A 20810-nucleotide genomic window follows, 5' to 3' on the forward strand; every position below is an offset into this window, starting at 1 on the left:
GCTGAACACAATGTGCACTGTACTTTTCCAGGGGAGGAGTGTGTCTTTTGTTCTAGTTAAGCACCAATGTTAATACCCCAATTTACATAAACAAATGTTTTGTGCTTTGCCTTGTGGGAAAAAGGAAGTGTTTCTATCTCAGTTCCATAATGGAGTAAAAATCCTGTTGAGTTACCAACTGTCTCTGCAGTTATTATTTGTTGGAGTTTGAAGGAACAAAAAACATTTATAATTAATCATTTATAATCTGTTCACACAACATTTCAACCCCACCACAAAATGATAGCTTCCATGTGATCAATGGGAGAAAGAGTGAAAGAGAGAGAGAGAGACAGAGAGTGAGAGCGCCATGTGTTTTGCATGATTTTTTTCTTTTTTCTGCATGATCCAAATGGTGAATGACGCTAATCTTATCAAAGGAAACTTCACACAGCTCAAACTGCATACAGACCAGCTCAACGTGTTTGTCAAGAGGTGGACGAAACAAAAGAACAAACTGCAGAATATGATTACTGGCCATTAAAGGGTAACTAAAGCAAACGTGCCCACAGCAAGTGAACTCTAGTTGAACATGAGCCTAACATCTCGAGTAATATGATAGGCTGACATAATTTCTAGAAATGTCTTAAAGTACATTTTAGATATATATTTTAAACTATTAAAGTGAATTATTAATGCAAATAAATATTTTTCCAGATATCTCAAACTGACTTCCTGATATTTTAAATTTGGCTTCTGTTCTCAGATATCTTACAAGATATTTTAACTTATGTCGACTTTTATTTCAATGTATCTTAAATACTTTATAAGATATCTTCAAAAGTACTGTACTGTAAGTCATTTAAAGTTATCAGAATATCATTTTATGAAATACATTTAAAGTTATTTCCAGTGAATTAATGGCTGCTTATCCACTTTCTAAGCACTGAAATGCATTTCCAGAAATCTGAAAAGAACTTCTTAGGCCATTTGAGGAATCTGAAATTAACTTCTGACATCTTCAAGTACGTAAAATTGATTTGAGATATTTTGAAATGCGGAGGACATTATGGTAACATTTCTGAAAGCGTATTTCATTGTTCCTAACATCGGTAAGTTTCTTTCCCCTCTTTCAGGCCACACCTCTTAAGAGTAGCAGTGAGCGGAAGCACAGAGCAGCAGCATCTCCCACAGACACATAGCCCTTCGCAAACACCTGAATAAGTTCAACTGAAGTAAAGCCAGCAGCTGACCAGGAGAAATAACCAGAAGTGAGAAATCAAAGTCGATCGCTAGGTGGGTGGTGGAAACTTAAAGCCGTCAGTCTCTTAGTGATTCAGCTGAACGCAGAAAGCAACGAAGCACCGAAGTTACTACAAAAACGGCGAAGATGACATCAACACTAAACATAAGTTCTATCTGCTCTCTGCCCATCGAGGGCACGTTTATATGTTGTGTGTCCTGCAGTATGTACAGCTCAGGTTTTCCGGCCGACAGTGTAGACACCTTCACCTGCCAAAAGTGTTTAGTTAATTTAGAGTTGGTCGGGAAAATATGCAAATTGGAGGACCGCGTTAAGAACCTGATAGCGATTAGGCAAACTGAAAATTGGATCGACTCGGTTTGTTTAGACAATTCGGCTACATCTGATTCAGCTTCAGTCTCTCCAGGTCCCACTGTAGTCAGTGCGCGGCCGAAGTCAGCAGCACCAATTCAGCTTCAGGGCGAGTGGGTAACAGTAAGACGGAGGTCTAAGAAGCCAAAATGTAGTCCCTCGGCACCCAGGTCACCAGTTCGGACTCAGAACAGATTCTCAGCACTCCGCAGCGCGCCTGTGGAAACTGAGAATAATAAAGTGCTCATAATTGGCGATTCCATAGTGCGGAATGTTAGAATTCCAAACTATGTTAAACCAGCAGTTAATGTTAAATGCCTCACAGGGGCCAAGATTTCTGGCATAGAGGCTGCATTGGACCGTGTTGCAGACGATGAAGTATCTACCTTATTGCTGCATGTCGGCACTAATGATATTTATTTACAGCAATCTGAGGTATTAAAGCGGAACTTCATCTCTCTATGCACCAAAGCTAAAAGAAAATGTCGGAATTTAATTGTATCTGGTCCCTTACCAAGATTATATAGAGGGGATGTGATTTATAGCAGATTGCATTCCCTTTCACTGCTGGCTAGAAACCTGGTGTGCAAATAAAAGCATAGCATTTGTGAACAATTGGGATGATTTTTGGGAAAGGCCTGGATTTTTCAGAAGAGATGGTCTTCATCTTAACTGGAGGGGATCTTATGTATTATCCCAAAATATGGCAGCAAAACTGCCTGGTTGACTGATTAGAGCACCATCCAGGCTGCAGTCATGTGATCTTAAATCACAGGCTGTTGTTTATCCCACCTGTTGCTATCCTGAAGCTGTTACCCAAAATCCCTGTCTTGGGGCATCCAGTAAATTTAGTCTTGATACAAACCATAAATTAATTGATAACCAAAAAATAAGGTGTATAATTAGACCAAGGGATAAATCCAGACACTCCACCAGGGGCATTTGTAATAGAAATTTAATTCAAATTAAAAAAAAATATATCAGCAGTTCAGAAAGAACCATGCAGTTTTAAATGCTGTTTATTGAACATTCGCTCTCTTGGCACTAAAGCTGTTTTGGTAAATGATATAATATTAAGTACAAAATCTGATCTGTGTCTTCTCACTGAAACATGGCTTAGTAAATATGACACTGTTCCCCTAGCTGAGGCGTCACCAGATGGATACTCGTTCCTTCATAAGTCTAGAGATTCTGGTCGAAGAGGAGGACTTGGAATAATTTATTGTAACAAAATGCAAATCACTCCCAAAAATCTAGGCAACTTTACATCCTTTGAGGCATTCATTTTAAATGTTAAAACAGATTCCAACACAATTATAGTGCTAGTCTACAGACCACCAGGGCCATATTCATTGTTCATGACTGAATTTAGCAACTTTCTATCTGATTTGGCTATTGTGGGGCACAGCCCGGACACAGACAGGCAGTCATGTTGGTTCACCACACACATTTATTTACAACACTATTTACAGACATAAAGTTCACAACCCAGTGCCGCAGCACCAATCACCCCTTCAAGTCCTGGCCGCACAACAATTCCTTCTTGCCTTCTTCAGACCGCCTCCACTCCTATCCTCTGAGCTCCATCCTCTTCCACCCGACTCTTGCTCTCGAATGGAGGGAGGCAGCCCCTTTTATGGACACCCGGACGGGCTCCAGGTGCTTTCTGAGGAGCCTCCGCCAACACACCCCCGTGTGGCGGAAGCACCAGCTGTGTAGCCAGAAGTCTTCCAGGTGTCCCTGCTCCTCTTCCCCCCAGCACTTCCTGGTACGGCAGAAGTGCTGAGGTCCAGGGCTCCCAAGGCATTGGGGTGCCCCCTGGAGATGACCACGAGCCCCTACAGTGTTGGACTTCCAAGCCCTCTACCTGTGGACCCCAACACAACCAGGGCGGTCGCCCCCTCGTGGTCTGGAGGAGGCACAAGCCCTCCTCCGGTCCTCCTGGGTGTCCTGGCTGGCTCCAACCCCAGCCGTGTGCCACACTATAAATTATGATCACGTAGTACTGGTGGGGGATTTTAATGTACACATTGATGTGGAAACTGACACTTTTAGCAAATGTTTTACTTATTTGTTAAATTCAGTAGGATTTTGTCAGATTGTCAAAGGTCCAACTCATAATCATAACCATACATTAGATTTAATTATAATTTACAAAGTTGAAATTTAAAATTTAAATATTACTGCATTAAATGAAGTTATTTCTGATCACAACTTAATTACATTTGATTTAGTTCTGCCCTTGCCAACGCACTCACAGATTAAATCAAAGACAGTGCGACATCTAGATTGTAATTCTGTTTCAAAATGTATCGATACTTTGAGTGAGTCGAGTGTAATTGTGGAAAACCATTTAGATCAGCTAATATCACATTATAATGTGACCTTGAGAGATGCTTTGGACACAGTGGCTCCCCTTAAAACAAAAGTGATCAAAGCACATAGAAACTCTCCCTGGTTTAATGAAAATACTAGAGCTCTTAAATTAGAGTGTCGAAAACTGGAGCGCAGATGGAGAACAACAAAGCTACATGTCTTTCAAATTGCATGGACAGAGAGTGTAAATAAATATAAAAAAGCTCACTTTAAAGCTCGACTTTATGACCTTCTTCAATGAGAAAATTAAAAATATAAGATCCCAGATCTCAGCATCACAGTACAAACCAAATACTAGCTTAGCAGACCCTGTCGCACATTGCATTCAGCACTTTAGTAATTTTAATCCTGTAACTCACCAGGAAGTCTTAACTTTAATTACTAAAATGAAGCCCACTACTTGTTCCCTAGATCCAGTGCCAACAAAACTAGTAAAAAGTGCAATGGATGTTCTTGCAGCGCCTATTCTAACCGTTATCAATAGTTCATTACTGCATGGCACAGTACCTGATGCACTAAAAGTGTCAGTCATTAAACCTTTACTTAAAAAGTCAGACCTAGACCCACACATACTAAATAATTATAGGCCTATTTCAAATTTACCATTTCTCTCTAAAATACTAGAAAAAGTAGTCGCCAGTCAGCTTCAGTCACACCTTACACATTACAATTTATTTGAGAAATTCCAGTCTGGCTTTCGCACTGGTCATAGTACAGAAACGGCACTAACACGGGTTGTAAATGACATTCTGATATCCTCTGATGAAGGAAATTCCACTGTAATTATGTTGTTGGACTTAAGTGCAGCATTTGACACCATTGACCATTCGATTTTACTGCACAGGCTAGAAAACGATGTTGGGCTTACAGGCCCATGCTCACTTGGTTCAGTTCTTATTTATCAAATCGATTCCAGTATGTACAGAAATGTGCAGACAGTACTCCATCATTATACACAGAAGTTCAATATGGTGTCCGCAGGGCTCAGTACTGGGACCTTTACTGTTTTCACTTTACATGCTTCCACTGGGATCTCTCATTAGGAAACATAATGTTAATTTTCACTCGTATGCAGATGACACCCAGTTATACCTTTCATTTAAATCAAATGAAGTTTCTCCGATGTTGTCTTTAATTAGTTGTGTTAGTGAATTAAAGGAATGGATGAATGAGAACTACTTGTCTTTAAATACAGATAAAACAGAGATGTTAATTGTTGGAGGGAATGACGCTGATCACAGCAATATTTTGTCGTCATTTAACTCAGTTGGAATCCCAATTAATTTTACTGAATCAGCCCGCAATCTAGGAGTTATCTTTGACTCTAGCATGTCATTTAAAGCACATATTACAAAGTTGTCCAAAACATGTTTTTCCATCTTAAAAATGTTAGGAAATTAAGGCGCTTTCTAAATAAACAGGATTGTGAGAAATTAATTCATGCATTTATCTCTAGTAGGATTGACTACTGCAATGCGGTGTTCACTGGCTGTTCAAACTGTTCTCTATACAGCCTCCAGTTAATCCAAAATGCGCTGCAAGAATTATTACAAGAACAAGAAAATATGAACACATAACTCCAGTTCTTAAATCTTACACTGGCTCCCAGTTAAGTTTAGGGCAGATTTCAAAATCCTCCTTTTAACATATAAAGCATTAAATGGCCAAGGTCCGGCTTACTTGTCTGAACTTATCATGACTTACAAACCTGAGCACATTAAGATCTCAAGATGCCGGTCTGCTTAGGATTCCAAGGATTAATAAAATAACAGTGGGAGGTCGAGCTTTTAGTTACAGGGCCCCTAAACTGTGGAATGGTCTTCCTGCTTCCATAAGAGATGCCCCTTCAGTCTCAGCCTTTAAATCCCGGCTGAAGACTCACTACTTCAGTTTAGCATATCCTGACTAGAGCTGCTGATTAACTGTACAGACTGCATCTCTGTTGTTAGTCATTAGCACTATAACATAAGTAACATGATAATTATATTTGAATACTAACCCTCACCTATTCTGTTTCTTTCTCGGTACTCAAATGTGGCATTGGTGCCACGGCCCACCTGCCAAGTTGTTTGCCTGCCTATGGTAAAGTCATCCCTGATGGAGGATCACAGGAATCATGGGAAAGAGGGTCCTTTCATCGGATTGGCAGCGTTTCAGCTGTGGAATGGCCAAATGGGGAGGCAGCTTGATGGATGAGGTCTCCAGGACTCTAAAAATATCAAATCTATTATGTGATATCATCTACTGTTAAACTGCTCCGTACTTCTAAAATTTTTATTTTATGCTGTATTAAGGATTTGTTCTGTTCTGTTTATTGTATTGTATTGACCCCTTTCTTTTTGACACCCACTGCACTCCCCAACCTACCTGGAAAGGGGTCTCTCTTTGAACTGTCTTTCCGAGGTTTCTTCCATTTTTCCTACAAGGTTTTTTGGGAGTTTTTCCTTGTCTTCTCAGAGAGTCAAGGCTGGGGGGCTGTCAAGAGGCAGGGCCTGTTAAAGCCCATTGCGGCACTTCTTGTGTGATTTTGGGCTATACAAAAATAAATTGTATTGTATTGTATTTTATATTGAGGTGATCTTCAGTTGTCTGATTTGAACACACTTTGAGATTTCTTTAAATGTTAATTTGGCTTCTCAAACCTAAAGCTAGTCAGCATCTCCTGAATGACTTGATTTGAATGTTTGCTTGTGTTTCAGTAAACAACATGTTAAAGGTAATATTTTTTTTTTAAATGAAGAATGTGAACTTTAATGATTACATTTAAATTTCTGTTGTATGTCTGGATATTCCTGTAGGTGTTCTTTAGGTTATTGATGAGCTTCATCACACTGTGGACAAGGAGAACAAGCAGCACATCGAAAAAGAAAAGAAAAGATGGATGGAGTTTTGCCAAAAGGTTCAGTTTTATGGAATGTGGAAGAATCTGCTGAGATCAGCCATGACACTAATGAGCTCAACTCTGGCCTTTCATTACTTCTGTTTTCATTATTTGGTCCTCAGCAGTAACTCAGGCCATCACTGCCATTGCTGTTTCTGTCACCAGCTGCTCCTCCAAAGAAGTTTAGACATGTGAGTGAAGCTTTGACTTGAGGTCCTTGAGATGTAGAGAGGTTGTGATGTGTTAAAACACATTTTTTTAGTAATATCAAAAAGGCAAGTTTATAGTCATGGGGGACTTTAATTAACCAAATATTAACTGGGATAACCTTGCAGATGGAGGAGCACAAGAGCAGGAGTTTTTAGAAGTAATCAGCAACTGTTTTCTGAAACTGCATGTTAAAGCACCAACACAGGGTGAAGCCTGTCTGGATTTTTTGTAATAATTAGGATAGAATTGAGGGTGTAGAAGTCATTGGACCACTAGGGTCACGTGACCAGAATGTCATACAATTCTCAGTATTTTGTAAGAGTGCAGATGCAAAGACTAAAACTGTTAAGTTGAACTTTGGTAGGGCTAATTTTGAGCAGATGCAACAAAGTCTAAGTAGGATAGACTGGGATAAGCTTTTAAGTGTGGAGACAGTCGAGGAGCAGTGGAACAGGTTGTAGAGACTGGCCCAGACACAGACAGGCAGACACGTTCATTTCACCCACAACATGTTTATTTACAATATTTACAAGTCCATTAGTGCCACACAAACCCCACAAGTCCCCAAAGTCCTGGTCTCTTCACAATGTCTGAGTCTTCTTCAGTCTTCTTCAGGCCTCCTCCTTGCCTCCTCCACCAAGCTCTGTCCTTCTTCTCACCCGACTGCAGCCATTCAATGAAGGGAGGCGGTCCCTTTTATAAACACCCTGATGTTCTCAAGGTGGGTTCCGGCAATCTTCCTTCGACACACCTCAGTGTGGCGGAAGTGCCGGCTGCATACCCGGAAGCACTCCGGGTGTCCCCAGTCTTCTTCCCCTCAGCACATCCGGGTGTGGTGGTCTAGCGTCTCCAAGGCACTGGGGTGCCCCCTGGCAGTGACCACGTGCCCCTACAGGGCCCCCATAGCAGCCAGGGTGGTCGCCCCCACGTGGTTTGGGGAAGGCACAAGCCCTCCTCCGGTCCTCCTGGGCGTCCCGGCCGGGTCGCCAACCCAGCCATTTCTGACAAGGTTTAAAAATGTTTTACATGTAATGCCGGACAGATACAGACCTCCATCCATCCATCCATTCTCTTCCGCTTATCCGAGGTCGGGTCGCGGGGCAGCAGCAAGCAGAGGCCCAGACTTCCCTCTCCCGGCCACTTCTTCCAGCTCTTCGGGAGAATCCCAAAGGCGTTCCCAGGCCAGCCGGGAGACATAGTCCCTCCAGCGTGTCCTGGGTCTTCCCCGGGGCCTCCTCCCGGTTGGGCGTGCCCGGAACACCTCACCAGGGAGGCGTCCAGGAGGCATCCTGATCAGATGCCGAGCCACCTCATCTGACTCCTCTCGATGCGGAGGAGCAGCGGCTCTACTCTGAGCCCCTCCCGGATGACTGAGCTTCTCACCCTATCTTTAAGGGAAAGCCCAGACACCCTGCGGAGGAAACTCATTTCAGCCGCTTGTATTCAGCGATCTCGTTCTTTCGGTCACTACCCATAGCTCATGACCATAGGTGAGGGTAGGAGCGTAGATCGACTGGTAAATTGAGAGCTTTGCCTTACGGCTCAGCTCCTTTTCACCACGACAGACCGATGCAGAGCCGCATCACTGCGGATGCCGCACCGATCCGCCTGTCGATCTCACGCCCATTCTTCCCTCACTCGTGAACAAGACCCGAGATACTTGAACTCCTCCACTTGGGGCAGGATCTCTCCCCAACCCTGAGAGGGCACTCCACCCTTTTCGGCTGAGGACCATGCTCTCGGATTTGGAGGTGCTGATTCTCATCCCAGCCGCTTCACACTCAGCTGCGAACCGATCCAGAGAGCTGAAGATCACGGCCTGATGAAGCAAACAGGACAACATCATCTGCAAAAAGCAGTGACCCAATCCTGAGTCCACCAAACCGGACCCCTTCAACACCCTGGCTGCGCCTAGAAATTCTGTCCATAAAAGTTATGAACAGAATCGGTGACAAAGGGCAGCCCTGGCGGAGTCCAACTCTCACTGGAAGCGGGCTCGACTTACTGCGGCAATGCGGACCAAGCTCTGACACGGTTGTACAGAGACCGAACAGCTCTTATCAGGGGTCCGGTACCCCATACTCCCGAGCACCCCACAGGATTCCCGAGGGACACGGTCGAATGCCTTTTCCAAGTCCACAAAACACATGTAGACCGGTCGGGCAAACTCCCATGCACCCTCCAGGACTCTGCTAAGGGTGAAGAGCTGGTCCACTGTTCCGCGACCAGGGCTAAAACCACACTGTTCCTCCTGAATCCGAGGTTCACTATCCGGCGGACCCTCCTCTCCAGAACCCCGAATAGACTTTTCCAGGGAGGCTGAGGAGTGTGATCCCTCTATAGTTGGAACACACCCTCCGGTCCCCCTTTTTAAAGAGGGGGACCACCACCCCGGTCTGCCAATCCAGAGGCACTGTCCCGATGTCCATGCGATGTTGCAGAGACGTGTCAACCAAGACAGTCCTACAACATCCAGAGCCTTAAGGAACTCCGGCGTATCTCATCCACCCCCGGGCCCTGCCACCAAGGAGTTTTTTGACCACCTCGGTGACTTCAGTCCCAGAGATGGGAGAGCCCACCTCAGAGTCCCCAGGCTCTGCTTCCTCGTGGAAGGCATGTTAGTGGGATTGAGGAGGTCTTGAAGTACTCCTCCCACCGACCCACAGCGTCCCGAAGTGAGGTCAGCAGCGCACCATCCCCACTATATACGGTGTTGACACTGCACTGCTTCCCCTCCTGAGGCGCGGACGGTGGACCAGAATCTCCTCGAAGCCGTCCAAAGTCGTTCTCCATGGCCTCTCCAAACTCCTCCCATGCCCGAGTTTTGCCTCAGCAACAACCGAAGCCGCGTTCGCTTGGCCTGCGGTACCTATCAGCTGCCTCCAGAGACCCACAGGACAAAAAGTCCTATAGGACTCCTTCTTCAGCTTGACGGCATCCCTCACGCCGTGTCCACCAGCGGGTTGGGGATTGCCCGCCATGACAGGCACCGACCACCTTGCGGCCACAGCTCCGGTCAGCCGCCTCAACAATAGAGGCACGGAACATGGCCCATTCGGACTCAATGTCCCCCACCTCCCTCGGGGCGTGGTTGAAGTTCTGCGGAGGTGGGAGTTGAAGCTACTTCTGACAGGGACTCTGCCAGCCGTTCCCAGCAGACCCTCACAACACGTTTGGGCCTACCAGGTCTGACCGGCATCTTCCCCCACCATCGAAGCCAACTCACCACCAGGTGGTGATCAGTTGACAAGATACAGACCTAAATTTAGAATTAATAGAAAACTAAACAAAACTCCATGGTGGATTAATAAAGTTTTAAAAAAGAAGTTGCAAAGGAAAAAACTGCCGGTAAACACAGACTACTAAGGAGGTACTGAGGGATTTGGAAATAGTAGAGAGAGAAGTGCTGCTCAGATTAAATAAACTGAAATCAAACAAATCACCAGGACCAGATAATATTTATCCTCGTGTTCTTAAGGAGGTTAGTGAGTACAGATATAAACCCTTGACACATATTTTTAGGAAGTCACTGCACACTGGAGAGATTCGAAGGACTGGAAAATACCAAATATCATCCCATTATATAAAAAGGGTGACCAGGCAGATCCAAGCAACTATAGGCCAGTAAACTTAACATGCATCACAGGAAAATTAATGGAAGGAATTATTAAGGATAAGATTGAGCAACACATGGCAAGGACAGGAGTTATTCTGAACAGTCAGCATGGGTTCAGAAGAGGGAGGTCGTGTTTTACTAACATGTTGGAATTCTATGAGGAGGCAACAAAAGGATACAATCAAAGTGGAGCTTATGATATTATTTATCTGGACTTTCAGAAAGCATTTGATAAGGTGCCACATGAGAGGTTGGGCATCAAGTTAAAAGAAGTGGCAGTTCAGGGTAATGTTTTTAGATGGGTGCAGAATTGGCTCAGACACAGGAAGCAGAGGGTGATGGTGTGAGGAACCTCATCAGAACTGGCCGATGTTAAGAGTGGTGACCAGCAGGGGGCAGTGCTAGGGCCACTGCTATTTTTAATATATATAAATGATTTAGATAGGAATATAAGTAACAAGCTGGTTAAGTTTGCAGATGATACCAAGGTAGGTGGATTAGCAGATAATTTGGAACTGCTTATATCATTACAGAAGGACTTGGATAGCAGACAGGCTTGGGCAGATTTGTGGCAGATGAAATTTAATGTCAGTAAATGTAAAGTATTACACATAGGAAGTAAAAATGTTAAGTTTGAATACACAATGGGCGGTCGGAAAATCGAAAGTACACCTCATGAGAAGGATTTAGGAGTCGTAGTGGACTCCAAACTATCAACTTCCCAACAGTGTTCAGAAGCCATTAAGAAGGCTAACAGAATGTTAGGTTATATAGCGCCTTGATGTGTGGAGTACAAGTCCAAGGAGGTTATGCTCAAGCTGGTGAGGCCTCATCTTGAGTACTGTGTTTAGTTTTGGTCTCCAGGCTACAAAAAGGACATAGCAGCGCTAGAAAAGGTCCAGAGAAGAGCGACTAGGCTGATTCCGGGGCTTCAGGGGATGAGTTATGCGGAAAGATTAAAAGAGCTGAGCCTTTACAGTTTAAGCAAAAGAAGATTAAGAGGTGACATGATTGAAGTGTTTAAAATTATGAAGGGAATTAGTACAGTGGATCGAGACTTGTATTTTAAAATGAGTTCATCAAGAACACGGGGACACAGTTGGAAACTTGTGAAGGGTAAATTTCGCACAAACATTAGGAAGTTTTTCTTTACACAAAGAACGATAGACACTTGGAATAAGTGACCAAGTAGTGTGGTGGACAGTAAGATGTTAGGGACTTTCAAAACTCGACTTGATGTTTTCTTGGAGGAAACAAGTGGATAGGACTGGCGAGCTTTGTTGGACTGAATGGCCTGTTCTCGTCTAGATTGTTCTAATGTTTGAATGTTCTAAAAGGTTTATTATCTTGAAATGAAACTGTCAACTAAAACATCAGCTGTTGTTGGTGTTCATTTATTATTTACAATTTTTTTTCTTTAAGGCAGTAGAAGACCCTGATGTTTGCCTTCAGAAACATCTTTCTTACCAAGTGTTGCTTGTGAGTTATTTAAACTGCCCACTGGCTCTTGGTGATACACCAGTAATAATGTCCATCAATGAAGTGCTACCTAAAGGCGCCCTCTACCTGATGTCATCTTCTTCTGCCCTCCGTGTCACGTAGTTGTGTGGCTGCATGAGTGTCACTGATTCACGCAGAGGTCCTCCTGGTGCTCTTCATGACAAACACCTCACAGGTTACTAAACAAATATCATTCACTGACTGGAGATTGTTTGTTGGACACTAAATACAGTGGGAACAGTTTTTAATGGCTGTATAATAATAATACAGAAAGCCTTTACATTTGTATCTCACTACTCAAAGGGCTCTTGTCATTTGGCTGTTGGTTGATCTACAGAGTGCTGGGGTACTGCAAGTTTAATTGGTGAGAATGTGGTTTATTGTGTCCTCACTTGTTTTGTTTGCAATTATTTTCATTTTTTAAATCATCAACGCCCTGAAATGTTTTTGTTTTTTTTGGGCACAAATACTGAATGGAGGTCCAAGTTCAAGGGGCAATTATATAAAAATTATTTTGCTCAGCATAAAATACAGGATGGCACATGTAACTGTTTTAATTATGGCTTTTATTTGAAAAATACAAGAAAAGATAAAAGTGCAAAATAAATCAAAGTGACCATTTGTCTTATCTTTGTGCACACAATTCATTTGTAATTACAAATAAATACAATTGTGATTGTTTGTCGTTTGTCCTGTTTTACTTTTATTTCAAGTAAAGTTTGCTAATTTAAGTTTCCATGGGCCATTGCTACTTAATAAAAATGTATTTATTTTTAAATATGCCTTGTGTGTCGTCCTTAAATCAGGTAATTGAGCGTGAGTTTGTGTCACTGAATTTGAAGTAAGTTTCTTTTTCGTGAAAGACAATGACACAAATTGTCACCCTACCTGCTGTGATTCGTTTAACCAGTTAATGACTCCATTTTAGGATTTCCTGGCTACTGGGAGCATTAAAGACGCACTCATGATCAAGTGAAGAATATCCAGTACCATGAATTCAAAGATAGAAACTAGTAAATGACTTTTAAAACAAGATCATCATCTCATATTTGTAGATTTAATACTGTCTGAAGTCTTGTCAGGCACAGATCAATGTCAGCGTGTCACAGCTTTCTTATTTCCAGACTGAACCAACGTATCTTAGGATTTCTTTTCAAGTAAAATGAGTTTGCTGCTTGGTCAGATAACGTCACTTGTATTAAGCCATTTTTTCCTCAAAGTCAATGTCACTATTTCTTATATTTTAGCTCTCCTTTTTTGCGGTGCCCAGACTGAGTTTGAGGACCCCCACACTCGAGTGACACAAATCCCACATTACATTTGAAGTCTCCAGTGACTTTGCAGGACTGCAGTGTCCTTTTATTTCTGAGTCTGTTAAAATCAATTCTGTTTTTGGTAAAATAACAGGACTCTAGGAAGGCCTACACAGAGAGCTCCCCGACCACTAACTCCCCCTCTGATTGCGTCCCCCCAGATGGTATAGAGAGTGTTATGTTTAGCCCTCAATAACCTTGAGTTTAACTCCCTGATCTAAACGAGAACAGAAAGAGTGCAGCCATGTTAAGAGCCCCTTTAAATCGGAAAGGAGGGAGAAATATAAGGATGAGACGAGAACCACCATGTTAGAATAGAAAATCTGAATCACATTACTGAACCCTGGGTCAAAGAGTGTGACCTTAAAGGCTGCCAGAGGGTTAACCAGTTTAGCTCATTTTAACATTTCTAACTGAATTACATGGCACAGGTGATCAGAGAGATCAGAGTCACACATAAAGGGTCCAAGTGATGTGGGCGACTTGTGCCAAGTGCCATAGCAGAAATGTCCTTTAGTGGTCAGTGTTGATTTTTGCCATGTTGTTTAGACCGAGGTCACCCAGTATGGATACTAGTGGACCACTGAGCGCAGGTCCATAATCTGTGAAGTCATGGAGTCGAATCAGAAATAAAGATGTTTGAAAGAGTGCAGGAGTACAAATGGACAGAAAATGTATCAAGAGGGGCAAACAACACAAATCCGTCACAAACACAACTACCCACTGCCATGTCCACCAGGCAAAGACCGGTAGCAGGAGCTCACATTTTATTCACCACACTGGGGTCCCAACATTCTGTTTTGGACTAAAGATGCTGAAACCCTAACCCACAGACAGGTCCACAGAAATAAGAGCTTTATGAGAGGCATGCCTGACACCCCCCAAACCACTGGCTGGCCATTCCATTAACGCACATTCCTCCATCAGCCCTTCAGCCCACCATATACATGTAGAGACCCCTCTGTGCACCTCTGCCTCAGATACCCCACACAATGAATGGCAGAAATCTGTAAAAGTAAATTGCAATGAGTAGCAGAACCCCATCAGTTCAGCACTGCACCTCATGAAGACGTGACACACGTGCTGAGTCCCCGGGACGCTGATTGTAAATTGATTGTGAGGAGTTTCATATTCTTGTTTTCTGCACACACTCAGTTACAACAATATGGAAAGAGCAGGGCAGTCAGGATTATGTGCAGCTTTTAATTTGTTCAGAAACACACATATTGAAAAGAGCAGCTGTGAGGACCATTGAGAAAACACACATGGGGACCACCAGGTTGGACTAGTGGAAACTTCATCACCACGGCCTTGGAGACACAAAGGCGACAAAACATTTCAAGCAGACTGATAAATAAATGGTGAAGAAATCAATTTATGTCACAACGTTTTTGAGCAATGGGCACAGAGCTGAGGGGAGTTCAGTGAGCAAAGAAGAAGACAAAAGTAAAAGAAAAAATTTTGTGACATTCATTGAAAACACGACACTTGGTATAAAAACAGAAGACGCAATTCATTTCCTGTTCAGTATCAAGATAGTGGCACAGTTTAATTACAGATCAATCAACATCTCAGTGTAATCAATGTGTTATGAAACAGAGTACAGTCTGCTTCATGACCCCAGTGGTGTACCCTCAGTGTCTGCTTTAATGGCCAGAAGAGTCTGAGACAGCGATGACAATGAAAGATCAAGTGTGTTTTAATATGTCACTGTGCTCTGTACAAAAACATTTTATAAATCCACTTTTCTTACTACTCACATGTACAGCTAACACAAGGCCAGATTTAGCACACAGGAGTTCACCATATAAAAACTGCTAGGCAAGATTTAGAAGACAAGACAGGGAAAACTGTGAAATGGGCAATTCTGTGTGTCAAAGTCAGCATCCTCTTTTGGATCCTGTTTGGAATTGCATAATTCATAAAATGCATAAAAAAGTGGGGGTCTGCACATAAAGAAAAACTATAAAGCCTTGGAACATTGCCTGGCACATTTTTGAAGCCAATGGACAGATGGGAGATACCTTCATCCAATCCTGAAAATCCTTCCAGCACAGCAACAACAATGGCAGACTCTATACTCCAGGCTCCCACTTCGTTGACGGTCTTGTCATGGCTTCCTTGTCTGTCATGCCGCGTAAGCCATCATTAAAGAAAGCTAAGTTATTCTCCTATGTGATTTCTTACCGCCATATCACTAATAGAGGGGTATCGCCTATTTATATTATATCTGTATAGTTTTGAGTTATGTAACACGCCACAATTACAAAAGAACTCATTCCAACAAGGGAGCTAATGCCCCCTGCTGGATACAGTCACGGAGAATGAGGCAACATAGTTAATAATAATAATTATTAGCATGTCATTAACAGCGTGACATCACTTCCTGTTGAGTAGGGTGGGGCTTATTAGAAGGTCCAATGACAGTGGAGCTCAGTGCCCCTCAGTGACTCTCATTTACATAAAGTGCCATTATTGACAGATCAAACTGAACTCGTCAAAGTCGCATCACTCACCAGACTTCACTGCAGCAGCTGAGCCCCTTTGCCAGTCTCCTGATACACTCAAGGGTCAGAGGTGTGTATGACAGGTCAAGTTCCTTAAGCTCTCCACTGCAACTGATGACAGAGGCCAGCACAGTACAGTCCAGAGGATACAGAGTTATGCTTCTAAAGTTCATCTTTAAGTTCTTCCCAATGGCGTCTCTGATCACCTTCTCATTCTGAGTCTCACAGATCAAGTGACAAACTCGCAGAGCTTCACGTTTATCTCCCCCTCGTAACGCCTGTTTAGCTTTCTGCCTCACCCACTCCTGTATCCGCTGTGTGGTCATCCTCTCAAATTCCCCCAGAATTCCCTCCACTGTTTTAAGCACAGGACACCAAGCAAGTCCTGCCAGGAATCGAGTGACAATCTCAAATCGGCCCCCTTTACACGAGTCTCGCTTCTTCAGCAGCTCCTCTACACCCCCTGATGGATCGAGGTAGAAGGAGCAGGCGGCCATGAACTCCTGCAGGGTGAACTGGTTGAAGGTGTACATCGTGTGCTCCTGAGTGCTTTGTTTGTGGAGAAAGCCAGAGAGGAATGAAGAGGACAGGACTGGCTGGATACCAAAGGTGGACATCTCCTGTTTCTCATTAAACACATGAGTCCTGTTGTCCACCCCATAATAAGCCATCTTTCCCAGACTGATCAAAATCCTTCTTTGGTCCTCATCTTCTTGCCTGTGATTGGTCAGAATGTTGTGAAGGAACATCACAAAGATCTCAGTGACAGTTCTGGGGGCAGCTCCTCTCTCTTCTTCAGGTGTCATGAGGTGGCTCTGCAGTGCAGAGCAGATAATCCAGCAGTATGAGGGGCTGGCACACATGGAGTACAAGATGGTGTTACCCTTCATGCACTGAAAACCCTTGGTGCCCACATCAGCATCACCAAAGAACTTCTTAAAGTACATCAGTTTTTGTTCAGGGAAGAATCCTACAATTTCTACAAATTCATCAACTCTCTCCATGTCCATAGACTCCAGAGCTTGTGGTCTGCTTGTTATCAGGATTGAGCAGCCCTTCAATAACGTCTGACTGACCAGACTGGTGACCAGGATGTGGACAGGCACCTCATCATCTGGGTCTGAGCAGAGCTGACTGCCTGTGAAGTCCAGTTTGTGTTTGTATTCCTCCAGCCCATCAAGTATGAAGAGCAGAGATTCAGGTTTCTGCAGGATTTCTATTAGTTTGTCATGAGTGAGATGTTTATAGTGCCTTACAATCAGTGCGGTGAGAGACATCTGTGCATCGTTTTCCAGGAGGTTGAGCTCCCTGAATGTAAACAGGAACACAAATGCAAACCTCTGGTACTGAGTGCCTCTGGCCCATTCAGATATAATCTTCTGGACCATGGTGGTCTTCCCAATGCCTGCCACCCCACTCACCATTATGATTTTGGGGGGTGTTTTACTTTCTGATCTTGTCTTAAACAGCTGCTCAGTCCAGACTCGCTCACAGTTCTTTGTTGCTCCCTCTTCCACAAGTCTTTCCTGAGTCTTCCCATCATTTGTCAGTTCATCTTTAATGTCCTGTTTGATGACCATCAGCTCCGTGTATTGAGTCTCAAGGCCCACCACACTAGTGAGTGGATCTCCAGATGTGCGCTGATCATGCAGAGGTCTTGTGGATTCAGACACGATTAGTCTGTGTGCCTCATGGAGGTCTGAAAGTCAAAATGAGAACAAGTAAGGTGACAGAATGAGCAGAGGAGTGGAGGAGCAACTGACCAGAGACATGAGGACCATTTACTTTTAATTTGAAGCTCAAGTTGAGGTGACTGGGCGCTGGCCTGGATCTTCTTCAAGAGGTACGGTCCTGGGGATAAACATAGAGAAGATAAACACAAGCATCAGCAGTTCTTAGGGTGGCTTCACATCCTTAAAGATGAAAATCATTTAGAGTTTGTCTGCACTGCTGGCTTCAGATATCAGAGTCCAAGCTGTGCCCACTGTCTGTATGGGGTCTTCCTATGCTTCTCAAGTCTTTGTTGGTCTCTCCAGTCACACACACACGCACACAGGCTAATTTAACAATGCCAATCCATGGAAAATGGTCAATTATTGTTAAATAAGATGGATGAACTGTCTGTGCTTATAGTGGGTCATGGTGTATACAAGTGCAGTGGCATTTCATGCTTTACGGAGAGCTCTCTTAACACTAGAATTACCAGAGCCTACAAGAAAAATCCGGCCCACCTTAAATCCTTTCTCACCTCTCCATCAGCGTCTTTTGTCTTGTAAATGTGTCGATAAGCAGCAAGCAGCCTGGTATCCCATCCCCCTGCCCACCGCTGCAGTTCAATTCACAAAAAGTTTCTCAGTGCTCTGTGTTTATCTTCAAGTGAAGTGCTGGAGCTTTATAGGGTGTCACACACGTGCACATGGAAAACAGCTGAAGGGTCTAAACACTAGTAATTCTACGCCAGGCCAGGGGGCGGTGGAGTGTACTGACGTCACTTCTGGGCACAAGGATGCCACTTCCAGTTCCTGCACCGATGACGTAATTTCCCTTCCAGGCCTTTAAAACTGCCATCTTTCCACAGTACAGGCAGCTTTGTTCTGGATTCTGACCTAAGCACATCATGCTACTAAAAAAAAGCAAATTTGCAGCCGAGAAAATATTATACAGGTGCCTGCCCCAACTCTTTATGATGTCTCTGACTCATTCTTGTTACAGGATGAGGCTTTTCCAGAAGAAACTGGGAAGGAATCATGGAAATACTCAGGTAGGAGAGTACCAGGGCCGTGTTTCCGGGTGGAGGCACGCTCAGCGGTCCGGAGCGACGTGGTGCCGGCTTCGCTCCCACCAAGGGAAAACGAGCCCCTAGTCCTACACAGGGAGAATGTGGAGGAGACCCATCAACGTGGGCTGGTTCCTAGGGGGAAAACGAAAAGGGCTTATTACAATCTCTCAGAGGAGAGGACTAAGCCATCCATTGAGACCAAGGTCTCGGAGACATACGGGTTATCCCAAGACCAGCAGGTAAAAGACTTACAAACTTGGTAATATGATCCGGAGAGATCAACCTGGGAGCAAACTTATGCTCTCTGGGAGCTGGTGGCTCAATGGCTGAAGCCATTTGAATTAAACACCTTATAAATTGTGCAGCAGGTGGCCTGCTTTATTCTGATTAAAAGTCTTCCCAGTAATTTTGCCCAGCCGGTCTGGGTAGACTTTCATTCCCTGGACAAATTAATAACACAAGTAAGAACAAATAAGCCAGTTTCATAATCTGTGAGAGCAGAACGGTCCCCTACTGGACTCCGTGGGGATTATGTCCCACTGTATAAGTCCCTTCCATATAAACCAAAGCCTGTCCCGATGTCCCTGGCGCACGGGGTGGGACACTCACGTGGGAGTGTGGAGGAATGCGGGTGGAAGGTGGGGAGGACCCCTGGCTACTGGTCATACGGGAGTAGTAATTATAAATGGATTTTGAGATTTCAGCCCTGCTAGATTCCGGCAGCAACATCTCCATTGTTGATTGCCGTTACGTACTACCGCAACAGTGGACGAGAAAATAGACCAGTATACTGTGCATACACGGGGATACACATGTATATAAAACCGCCCTGTGTGTTATAAGCTATGAAGGGTTAGTAAAATAATTCTCCCTGGCAGCCCACCCACACCCACCTTCTCCTGTGATCCTAGGGTGGAACTGGTCTGACAGTAAATGCGAGGTGTTGATAACTACTTCCCTTACCCCTGTAGGCCTAGCCATGGAAGGGGCTAACCCGACACAGGCTGTTTCCACGCCGTGTAACCAGCCAGAGGAGAGAGGTACGGAAGGGCTGTGAGGAGGATGGGGAGGCTCCCGGGCCATCGCACTTAAACACGTCATCAACCCGGGCCTCAACGAGTCAGGAGGACTCCCCACCCCTTGAGGTCAGACCGGACCCTCTCTCCGAAATGCATTTCCAATTCAAAAAAACACCGGAGTCTTTCAAGATGGAGCAATGGAATGACGACTCCCTGAAATTTGCAAAAAATGCAGTCGTGCTTGTCAATGGTCAACGCACTCATCAGCCCATGCCACACGGCCCTCACTTTGTACTAGACAATGATCTGTTATATCGAATAGCTGATCATGAGGGCGGGGTGCGGAAGTTGTTGCTAATCCTACAAACCTACTGGTGGCATGTTTGCGAGCTGGCGCACACCCACCTCCTGGGAGGCTATTTAGGCACCAAAGACTTTAGAGCAGATTAAGATCAGATTTTATTGGCTGGGAATTAATGAGGAGGTTTGCTGTTTTGCATCTCTTGTCCAGAATGTCAATTATGGCAAATTCCTAGGAGAGACCGTGCTCCTCTCATTCCCCTCCCCCTGATTGTTGTTCCCTTTGAGTGTGATTGGGGTCGATATAGTAGGATCTCTGGAGCCCTAAGCCCGAGGACATAAATATATATTAGTCCTCGTGGGTTATGCTACCCGATACCCAGAGGCAGTTCTGCTGTGCTCTGCCACTACTAAAGCTATCGGAACAAGTAGGAGTCTTTGCACATGTTGGGATCCCTAAAGAAGTCCTTACGGACCAAGGGACGTCCTTTACCTTGGCGACACTCAAGGAAACGGCCAAGTTACTTAAAATAAAGCACTTAAAGACCGCGGTATATCATCCTCAAACCAACGGTCTTGTTGAGAGGTTCAATCAGGAACTGGAATCAGCTCCTCCCCCTCGTGCTTTTTGCTTATCGGGAAGTCCCACAAGCCTCCACTGGGTTCTCCCCTTTTCAATTATTGTATGGACGACAGCCCCAGGGCATATTAGATA

At 44.2% G+C, this 20810-nt stretch overlaps 1 protein-coding gene across 5 annotated transcripts in view; it reads right to left on the reverse strand.

Annotated features, from left to right (window-relative positions):
• The window catches only part of LOC120521818 (NACHT, LRR and PYD domains-containing protein 3-like), a 147861-nt gene that overhangs the window by 54321 nt on the left and 72730 nt on the right, over positions 1-20810 (reverse strand). For all 5 annotated transcript variants that reach the window (XR_005632204.1, XM_039743161.1, XM_039743151.1 and 2 more), the window contains exons 12-13: positions 17783-17848; positions 16007-17696 (exon numbers count right to left, since the gene is read on the reverse strand). Coding sequence is in view for 4 of the 5 variants with exons in the window: in XM_039743161.1 (XP_039599095.1) it covers positions 16007-17696; positions 17783-17848 (1756 nt within the window). In the remaining variant the exon portion in view is untranslated. The remainder of the gene's footprint in view (positions 1-16006; positions 17697-17782; positions 17849-20810) is intronic.

This window comes from Polypterus senegalus, chromosome 2 (genome assembly GCF_016835505.1).
Source record: "Polypterus senegalus isolate Bchr_013 chromosome 2, ASM1683550v1, whole genome shotgun sequence".
Lineage (NCBI taxonomy): Eukaryota > Metazoa > Chordata > Cladistia > Polypteriformes > Polypteridae > Polypterus > Polypterus senegalus.